The following is an 11400-nucleotide window of genomic DNA, read 5'->3' as shown; positions in this document are numbered from 1 at the left end:
CCATCATCTGCTCTTTCCGTCTCTTCCTCCTCACTCCCGCCGTCATCCCACCCGCCGCTCCTACCCTCGTCCTCATCGTCGTCGTCCCTTTTCCTCTTGAGCGAAGGTCTACCCTCTCTTCTCGCCTCATCCTCCTCCAACTCATCCCCATACAACTCCTGCCGAATCATCTCCTCCTCCGTCACGCCCCTCCCATGCTGATTCCAATGTTGTACAACATCACCCAAAGTATAAGGAACAACCGAGGGACCATGGTGCTGCTGCGCGAAACCCACAGTACAAATCCGCCCCGCCCTCACCCTGATCGCTCATGCAATTGAAATGTCCCACCAAGGTCCCATCTAGGACGTCGATATTGATCACCCCCATATAGCGCTCCGGGTCGCAGTGCACCTTGTGTGGGTAATGCACCTTGTGTGGGTAATGCACATCCTTTGCACGCCAAGTGAACCGAAGAGGCTGCGCCGGCTCTTCATCGCTCAACGGCAGTTTGGGACCAGGATCGATCAACATCACACCCATTGACGCTCCGAAATGAAACATGCCCCAGAGGCGATCATAGTCCCAGAGCAGCCAGATATGCCGCCTGTTCCCGGATTCGAGATCCCGGCGTAGCTCGACCTTATAGGTGGTCTGCACCTGGCGCAGGTTGTCGAGGTAGTATTGGAAACTGTTTAGTCATGGGTTGTTTAAGCGGCTTTGGCTTGCGGCTTCGAAGACGCTGTTGCGGGACGAGGACATTGCCTCCAGACTGCGAGGCCGATTCGGCGCAGACGAATCAGTTTTGCTGCTCTATCAATATTACTTGGAGGTCCTGGACATTCAAAACTCCGCCACAAACCCTGGATTGCCGCGTGTTGGTTTCGCTCGCGAAGGGAGGGCTTTTGATCCGAGCGTCAACGCTGACGGGCCTTTCTGTGGGTAAAAGAATAAACCAAAGTCACCATCAATGTTGCATGCGACGTCTTTCAGATGGACAGATGACTGGCGAAAAGATCGCGTAGATGCCGACCAAGCGATAACCAGGTTGAAGTACGGAATTGGCCTGCTCGACATAATTTCGAGTCGGTGGCTGGGGCCTACCCCGCCCCCTCTCGTTTGCATGAAAGGAGTTTCTTGGCTGAAGTTGCACCGAAAAAGCAATATCGTCGCTAGCCCTGTCAGCTGTACGGGGTCATACGGAGGGTGCTCCTTGGGAGAGAATGCCGACCCTGCTGCTGGCACCTCGTATTGCCGGTCAGCTTCTGTCTCGTACAATCAAATGGGTTAAAGACTATAGAGGCCAATACGCAGCAGGTTATCTATATCGGCTTATGGTTCCAGAATCAGCAAGTCAATATTCACGCACCCACTACATAATACATCACTATCTCTCTAGCCACTGTCCAAGCCTGCTGCAAATGGGCAATCCTTGGACCCTCCAACTCTATCTACCATCGCCAAACCACTCCTCGAATACTATACACGTACAGCCTCCACTCCCAAACCCCTCAGGTCACCATTTACTTAATCAAATAAACCGCCCACTCTTCCCAAGCCACAGATCCATATGATCAAACGCCGTCTTAATCGTATCCCCAAACTCCCCAGGATAATTCTCACACTGCGTACAGGTCTCAATTGTATGCTGCGCGCCCTCCACAAACGCAATGCTCTTGTCCTGCGTCTTGCCGGCCGCAAGGTAAAGCTTCTCGGCGTTCAGATACTCATAGTGCCCCGTGTTGCCCATCGTCAGCAGCGGCACGCTGATACCAGCTACACTAGCCTCGGGCGCCGTCTGCGAGGAATTCCACTGCACGCCCGTAATACCGGTGGCATGGACGGAGAGCTCCTCGGGGACAATGCGGATTGCAAACGTGCTCAGGAACCGCGTGACCGTTGTTTTGAGCGCGCCGTCGTAAAAGTTCGATTTGTCGGACGGAATGCCGGCGGATGCGACGCGCACGGTGTGCACGATTTCATTTGTGGTCTTGTTGTCCTTGTGCAGGAGCGGCCATTTGTGCACCGTGTGCGACAGGAAGTTTGGATCCTGGCTGATGATCTTGTTGTTGAAGCCGATGTAGTTTGCGTCGGCGATGACGAGCCCTACATCGTCCGTGTAGCTTCCGTTGCCAGAGGCAATGAGCTCATTACGTGCCAGGGCGTCGTCGAGGATCGAGTTCCAGCGCCGCGCAACGCCGCCGTAGAACGTGCTCACAAAGGAATTGGTATAGTTCGCGCCATCGTCCGTCCATCCGTTGCTGGGGCTATACAGGTCCAGCGTCTCGTTGGCGGGGTCGATGGCGGGATTCAACGACAGCAGGGCCATGGTGCTCAGGCCGTAATTCGCATCGATGAGTAGCACACCGTCTGCGGGCTCCAAATCGTCCATCGCGCTCGAACACGGGTAGATCTTCTCCGTGCCGTTACAGGCGCTCGCCCCGTTCTCCGCGATGTCCTGGTATGCGGCCATCATGGCGCCGCCGCCGCTGTGGCCCCATATGATGACTTTGTCGATGCCGTCGAGGGTGCGGAGGAACGAGACGCCCGTGTCGACGTTTGCCATCATCGTCTCAAAATCGAGGTCGTTCATCAAGCCGGTCTTGGACTGGGCGTTGTTCAGGCACAGCGTTGTGTACCCGCGCGCCGGGAGCTCGGAGCACGGGTAGAAGGTTGTGTAGTCTTGTTCGGCGTGCATGACGAGGATGCCGATGCGGGATTTGGAGGAGGACCGGTCGGTGGGGTGGAACAGGCCGCCGATTACGCCCGTGCCGAACGTGACAAGACTGGGGATGGGCAGGGTGATGTTGCCCAGGGATGTGTGGGTGAGTTGGGTTGGCCATGCGGTGCTGCCGGCGGTGCTGCCGGCGGTGGTGGTGGTAGTGGTAGTAGTAGTGGCGGTTGCTAGACTGGCCAATGTGCCGGCGCCCAGGAGGGCAAGGGCGGAGCGTCTGAGGGAGGGCATTGTTGCTCTTGCTCTTTGATGTCGGACAGACAAGCAGGGCGAAGCAGTATGCTTTATAGGTAACCCGAGGTCAGATGCATGAGATCATCAGCTATACCGTAGTATACCCGAGACTCAGGACGGCTCTCATCTTCGGACCTCCCATCCGCCTGTGTTGATAGCATTGCGCTGGAAGCAACTCCACCCCTATCCGTTCCGTATTTCAACGGTGGATTGTCGTGTCGTACTCCAACGCGCGTCCGTAACATCCATTGATCTCGGCCGGGACCTTGCAGATAGCACAATCACAATCTGCAGGAACGAAGAAAGCCGGTAAACAGGCGTCCATGGCGCATTCCTCCATGAACAGTGGACTATGCAGGTACTGTCTAAGTCCGGCAGCTAACTCCGAGCGCCGAGGTAGGGTTGCGGAGACTAAACCCTAAACGGATGTCGGGCCCGAACTATGGGGTCTGCAAACTTGGAGCTAGCAGTGCGGCCCTGACGATCTTCAGGCTAGTTCATTGTGGAGATGACATGGCTGTTTGGTATTTATGGAGTTCTGCACGATATGTGAGATCCTTATGTAAGGTTAACTCTATGCGATAACTCATAGTGGCGGTGCAATGGAAGCCTACGCCGACCCGGGTGGTGCCGTATCCGTATCCATATCCATATCCGTACCCGATTGTGCTTCGAACAAGCAGGTTGAGACAATTGGAGTTACACTGCGTCCATCGTGATTCTTGAGAACCCGAATACACTCCTTCCTACCGGTTGACATGGTCTTGTGGCTAGGACAACTTGCATGGCTACTATGGTAGACTAGACATACCGTAAATCTGTGCTAGCACCTCGATTCTCCTACCTACCGAGGTATATACCGCGGGCAATATAATACGCAAAATAAACACAAAGGAGGCCAGGCCAGGCCAGGCAATCCAAGAATCTATCTATTGTACACGTACACATACACATCACTACCGCCATCAACCTCCACCTCCACCTCGACTCCCCATCCCGCCCTCGTCCCCTTCTACTCACACCGAAACGACTCGGTTGTATTCCAGTTCCCTCCCACATACTTCGCCACCAGCGGATACGGACAAAGCCTCCGCTGCGCCTGGACCCCCTTCGCCGGCGTATCATCCACAAACTTCGTCGCGACAAGTTCAGCCGGCGCAATGCCCTCCTCAACCCACGCCATCAGCGCCAACACCGCATCGTGCTTTGCGTCCCGGAACCCCGGCACCCCGTACACAGTATCACTCTCATTATCCCCCGTAAGACTGCCCGGCTGGTTCGCAGCCGCAATATACCACGGCGCATCGTGCACAGAGTCCGTGCAGTGCTGCATCCCCGGGATCAGGAAGAAGCGGTAGAAGCTGTCCACGTCGATTCCTAGCGGTTTCAGGGTGGCCAGGGTCTGCTTGTAGTAGTGAATGCTCGAGCCCGTGGGGATCTCGCCGTCCGCGAAGCCGTGGTAGTGCAGGAGTTTGCCGCCGCGGGACTGGAAGGGGCGGATGTCGAATTTATCGGCGGTGGCGTTGCCGGGGTCCAGACGGTCTGAAAGAGCAATGGTCTCGTAGTCGAGGCTTTCCCCGGGCCAGGTCGCGTCGTCGTACACAAAGTCCCGCGGGTATGCGATTCCGCTGGGGGCGTCGAGCTGGTCGTCGGATGTGATGATCATCTGGCTCACCTGGGCCTCGGAGCCCCATGCGAAAGAGGGAAAGATGAACGTCTGGTTCGTGTCGATCCAGTCGCCGTACACTTGGTAGAGGGTTTCGAGCTGGGCGGCGTTGAAGCAGGTGCTGGCATTGGCATTGGGGGAATCGCAGAGGAGCGTCTCGGGGCGGAACTCGCAGGCGTACCCGTCCATGATGATGTTGTCTTTGAGTCCGTCGGCTTCATCGCACTGGGCTAGGACCTCGGTAGCGAGAACGTCCATCAGGTCTGCGGTGATGTGGCCAGCACCGTCGTTCGGCAGGTTGTCGAGCGCGATCTTGAGATCCCAGTTCTGCTGGTGCGTCGTCCACCAGGCGCATGCGCCCGCGAGCACGCCGTCAAAGTCGTCCGGGAACATCTGCACGGACTTGAGACCCTGCCGTCCGCCCGTCGAGCAACCCGCGTAGTACGAGTAGTCGATGGAGCCGTTGTAGAAGGCCTCGGTCAGTGTCTTGCCGAGCTCGACACTCCCGTGCAGCGCGCGCCAGCCCCAGTCGGTGCGTGTCTCGGGATTATCCAGCGCCCAGGCGGCGTCGCCTGCTTCCTGGACAGTCGAGTTATGGCCCGTGTTGGTGGAGATGACGGCAAAGCCGTAGTTCAGCCCGGGCGCCATGTCGGCAAAGGCAATCTGCCCGGTAAAGCCGCCGTTGCCGTAGGCCATGTACCGCTTGTTCCAGGTGGTGGTGGGCAGCCACAGGCCGAACTCGTAGGAGGAGGTGGCGGAGGAACTGACATTCACATAGAGGGCGCAGTACTCCGGGAGGCCGGTGTAGTTGCCCATGGGGCCGACGAAGGTGTCATTCTCTGTGAAGGTGCGGGCGTAGACCAGGCTGGCGTTGGACGAGAGGTAGGGGGTGAAGAAGGAGGGGTCGCAGTTGCTGGCGAGGGCCAGGCCTGCTGGAAGGAGGGAGAGGAGGGACGCCTTCATGGTTGCGAGGATATCTGAAGATGATGAAGAAACTCCTGCTGCAGTGCATCTGGGCTTTTATAGTTGAGTGTGATGGAGAGCGGATCGCTGCTTGCGTGGTCTGGTGGAGCCCGTCCGTTGTTTTGGGCTGGCCAGTTTCAGCATCTCGGAGTTAAGAGATCCTAAACAAGCCAGATGAAAGTATGACCGACTTCTAGGTATTGGGTCGATGTTCCGGATAACCGCTGTCCCAAGGTCGCGTCGTAACCCCTATACCACCAAGCTGACGGCTACCTTACCAACAATGCGATACAACACCACTCCAATGCTAGATGATGTCTTATGTCAATCTATGGGATGGTAACTGAGCTTTCATTCTCTCCTGCTTACTGATGTATATGGCAACCGTAGATATTGACACTGATAGTATTTTGTGCCCCTTTGCCCTAAACATGTGCTTGACCTGACCATTGGATTTCTCACTATACTGCTCTTGCATCTGTCACGCTGTGTACCGTTGCTCGTTGTTGTAGGCATCACTGTGTCTAGCTATAGAGAAAGATTCAGCCTAGGTTATCTTTTCCTGTGTCAAGCTTGTTAGGCCAGGTCACCCGTGCATCCAGTCCAGTGGTCGCAAACGAAGATACGTCTACGGGTACGAGGATAAGGTAAAGGAAGTATTATGGTTGATTGAACGAGTACAATAGCATTATATACAATAACCAACCAACAACCCTAACAAACTTAAGCCCCCAACCCCCTCTACGCCCTCTCATTAGCAGCCTCATACAACCCCCTTATATCCGCCCGCCACTGCTCCACATCCGTCCTCTGAATCCGCCGATCATACGTCACAAGCCCATTAACCTCGCCCTCAACATCACTCGTCTGCGTCCAAACGGCCGCACTGCACGAGAAGAGCTTGACCTGCTCCGTCAACTCGCTCAGCAGCACATGCGCGCGGTAGTTCCAGATATCAAGCGTCTCGTCGATCTCGTACGTCTGCGCGATGGTGTCGATTGCCGCTTGCACGTTCCACAGGTTCTCGATCGACACGTTGTGCCCGATTCCGCCGAATTCGCCCTGCATGCCGATGCGGGTGGGGTTGAAGGCGATGCTGGGCGAGGAGTAGAAGGGGGTGCCGCATTGCGGGTTGGCGTAGTGGTGGTTGTCCTGCGCATGTGCACATGTTAGAAAGGCAGCTAAGGAGGGGAGGAGAGACATACGCTGTAGTCCCCAGCGCCGTGGTCGTTCCAGCCGGAGGTCGAGTCGATCAGGCGGGTTGGGTCGAGGGCCCGGACGCGCTCGGTCAGGGCAAATTCCTGCGAGTCGAGCTGGCCCCAGCCTTCGTTGTAGATTACCTGTTCTTGTTAAGGCGTACTCATGACACGGAGTAGAATTTGGGGGAGGGGAGCGGCGTACCCAGGTGTATATACTGGGATAGTTCTTCAGCTGGTTGATTAATAGTTCGAGCTGACGGACAAACTCCTCCTGCTGCGCGGCATTTGGGGTGCGCAGAGGCATGGAGGGCATATCCTGGATGACGAGGAGGCCGAGCTCGTCGCAGGCGCGGTAAAAGAGGGCCGGCTCGACTTTGATCTGCCAAACGATTAGCCAACGCCACTTCGATACAAAGAGAAGACATTGAGAGACGACGTACATGTTTCCGCACCATGTTGAAACCCAACTCCTTGAGGACCTGCAGGTCATACACCATGGCCTCACGCGTCGGCGGCGTGTACAGCCCATCCGGCCAGAAGCCCTGGTCGAGCGTGCCAAAGAGGAACTTGAATTCGCCGTTGACAAGGGGACGGACGACGCCGTTGACCTCGCCCATTGAGATGGTGCGGAACCCGGTATAGCTGGTGACCCTGTCGTCGCCCAGCGTCACGGTCACGTTGTAGAGATTTGGCGTATCGGGTGACCAGAGCTTGACGTTGTCGACTGTGAAGGTGAACTGGGTGTTTGCGGACCCGCTGTGGGTTGTGACTGTGTCGGAGCCGTCTTGGACAGTGACCTCAACGGGGCTGCTGCCATTACCGGAGGAGTGGACGGTTACGGTTACTGTGCTATCAGATAAGAATTTTCAGAGGGGAGGTGATGGCGACGTACCCTCGCCGTTCATGTCAGCATTGATGTCCAGCTTGGAGATATGCTCAGCTGGCGCAGACTCGAGCCAGACGCTCTGCCAGATGCCACTGCATGGACGGTAGAAGATGTGCGAGGGGTTGAGGGTCTGTTTGCCCAGGGGGACCATTGTCCCGGAGGTGTCAGTGGGGTCGTAGACGAAGACCAGCCTGGTGAGATGTTTTAGTAACGCTTTGGGATAATGGAAGGGGATCGTACAGCTCATTCGAACCGTCAAAGTTGATATACTCGGTGACATCAACGGTGAACTCAAAGTATCCTCCTCGGTGAAAGGCCACATTCTGACCATTGATGAACACCGTCGCTTCATTGTCGACAGCGCCAAAGTTCAACAGGATGCTTGTGCCCTGCCAGTCGTCGGGGACGGTAAAGTCTGTCGAGAGCCAGGAGTAGAATAGGTTCTGGCCTTGGAGACCTGTAGAAGCTTATCAGTACCCAGTTCAAATGGACACAAAAGTAAAAGTTGGAAGTCGAACCAGAAAGTCCACTCTCCAGACAGGACGGGACTAACACCTCGGTGTCAAGATCCTGCCCAAAGGGAGGTGTCTCAATAGCACCCGCATTGCCCGCATTCCGGTACTGCCAGACCCCGTTCAGGTTCTGCCACTGGGATCGCTGCAGCTGCGGCCGGGGATACTCGGGCCACGGGTTGGTCCCGACCTCCTCCGTCCAGTCCGTGGTCAGGGGCGGCTGCTGCAGGGCGTAGGGGGTAGCAGCGGCGGTGAGGCTGGCGCCCGCGAGGGCAAGCAGGGGGATCATAGCCCTAGATAGGGGGGACATTGTGCCTGTGCGACGGGTTGGGTCGTTCCCTTCTAATTCCGACAAGGATCACCCGGCGCGCAGGAGCTCTTTATAGCTTCGACCTCCCCGCATCGCGTCCCTCTGTTTGTTTTTTTCCATCGGCTAGCCAAGAGCAATGTGGGCTCTCCATCTGCTTGTTGAGATCACGGCCCACAGCCAACATCCACACCCACACCCACAGTCCGCAGAGTGAGAGCCAGACTCGACGCTGTGCTGCACGAGTCACCTTCCTATCCAAGCCCTCCCCCGCACGCCGGTAGTATCGTGCCCATCGCAAGCCCGTGACTAGCGCTGCTGGCCTTTCGCTGATTGATGGATTTGGCTCTTGGCCCGGTACCGCGTGGTCCCTGTCCCTGGGACTGCGGGCGTGGAGGGAAATCTTCGTGTCGATCAGTATGGGGAAGAGCCGCGTGACTGCGCCGACCGGACTCTGCAACATTCTGTTTGATAGCTTCGTATTCTGTTAGTCTTTCTTTTAGGGCTGTTGTCCCACGGAAGCAAGAACACGAAATAAAGTAAACAGTTCCTGAACCGCGGTTTCGGGGGATGCGGATCCGTGGCTGAACCCCCTGCTTTGGACCTGTTGATCCTGGGCCGGCCTCACTGCAAAGCGCAGGGGTGGGGAAGCGAATGAGGATTATTGCAGCCAACATGCGGCTAGGGCGGAGATCCCTGCTCTGCTGTGTGTAGGGATAGGGATAGGGCATCGGGCACGGCGGGGTGATATCATTATAGTGTCAGAAGGTGATGGTACTGCCTCGGCGCACATCATCCGGAGTTTCTTGGAAGTGGGCTACGGTAGACTATCGGAGTAGCTAAGGCAGCACAGCACACCTGCACCGACTGGACGCATCGAGTTTTTCTGCACTCGGGGGATCCGGACTCCGGAGAGTCTGCGAGTGCATTGATCAGCAGGCAGTCCTGACCTCTCGCCGACCTAGCAAACTTAATATGCGATGCATGCCAATAATTGGCCGATAGTTCCCCAGACCCACGAGGGACAAAGATCCCTGGCACGGGGGCTGTTGTGGCGAGGCATCATTCGCCAATTTTCAGTCCACCACAAAACACTCGCATGCCGTGTCCAGTGACGGTCTCAAGAACTCGCGACCGCATCATCCGGCATGATGTTTGCCGACTCGCCAGCGAATGAGACGGGGCCAGCCACAGGGCTTAATCTCGGCCACTCCTAGTGTTTGCCGTGCGGTCGGGCACTCGTGCATGTCTTGGGTCATGCGTTGTAACATGATATCAGACTACCCCTGCATGGTATACCCAGGGGGTTGTGAACGCAGCGGCCTGCTTTGGAATCTGGCTGTGCACGCTTAGAGCCTTCAGTTCCGCTTCCCTGAATGCCGCGATCTCGTCCTCCAGACTTCTCTCCCCAGGTCACCAATCCATCCGTCCCAGCAAGTTTCACGCCCGCACTGTTTTCGCCTTGACTGCGGCGATGCCTCCCGGTCGGCCGGTCGGCTTCCCTTGTGATCTCGCGACGAGGGAGAGTATGGTATCCGTTTCCATTCCAGGTCGGTTGAGGCCGGGGTCGGAAATGGAACGCGCGCGCGGGTCCAGAGGGTGGGCTTTATCGGACACGACGGTCGGAGGCGCTCTCCTTGCTGGCGAAGGAGTCTCGTCAGGTTCGGAATCTGACCGGAACCCCAGCCGATGGATGTTTTGTGGAGTGTACTGAGCCCGCGGCAGGCCGGTGCCGTTCTCGTCAGTGCCATCGTGGACAATCGACTTCGCAGGGTATGGTAGGCATCGGAGACAGAGGACAAGAGGGGGCGGGATTGTCAGACTCGATATCCGATTTTTGGTATCCCGGTGGGGCGCGACATCTGCATCTGCATCTAGAGGAGCCCATGGCAGTCAATCACCGACCGCAAATATGGAGTCTGAATGGAAGGGGCGTCGCCGACCAGACCGGTACAATCCAGGCGAAGCTGTCCAGGTCTGTACCCCGGGATCCCGACCCGTTGGAGCATCACGCCTGCACGACACCCTTCTCGCCGGTCGGATATCGCTGCGCTCTTCTTCTATTTTGAGAGGGACATCGGCTCCACGGGTCTGGGTATGAATCTCTCCTCGTCGTTTTCGTTTGTTGACATACAAAGCGTCTGTCGAAGGGAGACAGTCTGCGCGGAGGGCGGGGGCGGGGATAAGACATGGTGATCGGCGACGTCTGCCGCGGTCCCTATTGTGTTCTTGAGACTGGTGGCGAGGGGTATCGCGATCGAAGGATGCAGGAAGGTTCACGGAGGAGGAGGGTGACGCTGCTTTCCCAGTCGGGGGGTTGTCTTGGGGCGAGGAGGAGGAGGAGGAGGAGGTCGCCGCCAACGTAGCCGCTCTACCTAGGTGTATCTCTTGGTTAGTAACCGCCCAAGAAAGGCTGAAGAAAGAATGGGAGTTGTACCGCCCCGGTGAGGAAGGTGCTTGGTGGCGCCACAGCAAGCGTCAACGTCGGCCTGGTGAGAACGGCTCTCCGTTCAAGTGGTCGTCCGGACACGGTTGGTAACAATCTAGTTAGGGTAGGTATCAATCTCTAGCTGCGAGCAATGGATCAGCGATGCGACTGTTGAGATCCGTGGGCGATTGAGGTTGGGGAAGAAGGAAAGGCTGCCGACAAACGTCGTTGGGGGGCGTTACACAACCACGTTGCCGGGGCTATGACCCAGATACCGATACCTAGGTAGTAGGCATGGCATACCTGATCGCATCCTGGCTGGCAAGCACAAGAACAGAGACTTTCCTGGTCGCAGTGAGTAGAAAACGCACGGACTTTGCCTGAGGAGGAGCCGGTTGCTGCATACTCCACGACAACTGGAACGATCGAGCATTTGAGCGAGGGGAATCGGATCACCTCTGGCACTCGCGGCTTCTCTGGTACCTGTCCATC

The 11400-nt window shown here is 56.8% G+C and overlaps 3 protein-coding genes across 3 annotated transcripts; all 3 read right to left on the bottom strand.

Moving 5' to 3' along the window:
• Positions 1–1510: 1510 nt before the first annotated feature.
• On the bottom strand, positions 1511–2677 carry BDW74DRAFT_169193 (uncharacterized protein; the record flags this gene model as incomplete). The annotated part of the gene is made up of 1 exon (XM_073726954.1): positions 1511–2677. The coding sequence occupies one exon, from the start codon at positions 2675–2677 to the stop codon at positions 1511–1513; it is 1167 nt and encodes a 388-aa protein (XP_073581631.1).
• Positions 2678–3959: 1282 nt separating this feature from the next.
• On the bottom strand, positions 3960–5576 carry BDW74DRAFT_186564 (uncharacterized protein; the record flags this gene model as incomplete). Its single annotated transcript, XM_073731290.1, has 1 exon — positions 3960–5576. The coding sequence occupies one exon, from the start codon at positions 5574–5576 to the stop codon at positions 3960–3962; it is 1617 nt and encodes a 538-aa protein (XP_073581630.1).
• Positions 5577–6317: 741 nt separating this feature from the next.
• BDW74DRAFT_186563 (putative hydrolase) lies at positions 6318–8483 on the bottom strand (the record flags this gene model as incomplete). The annotated part of the gene is made up of 7 exons (XM_073731289.1): positions 6318–6728; positions 6782–6916; positions 6978–7154; positions 7216–7619; positions 7668–7852; positions 7902–8118; positions 8180–8483. The coding sequence occupies 7 exons, from the start codon at positions 8481–8483 to the stop codon at positions 6318–6320; spliced, it is 1833 nt and encodes a 610-aa protein (XP_073581629.1).
• Positions 8484–11400: the final 2917 nt, after the last annotated feature.

The sequence above is a fragment of the Aspergillus multicolor genome (genome assembly GCF_047715735.1).
Source record: "Aspergillus multicolor strain CBS 133.54 unplaced genomic scaffold BDW74scaffold_21, whole genome shotgun sequence".
Classification (NCBI taxonomy): Eukaryota; Fungi; Ascomycota; class Eurotiomycetes; order Eurotiales; family Aspergillaceae; genus Aspergillus; species Aspergillus multicolor.
This window is presented reverse-complemented; position numbering and strand designations above follow the sequence as displayed.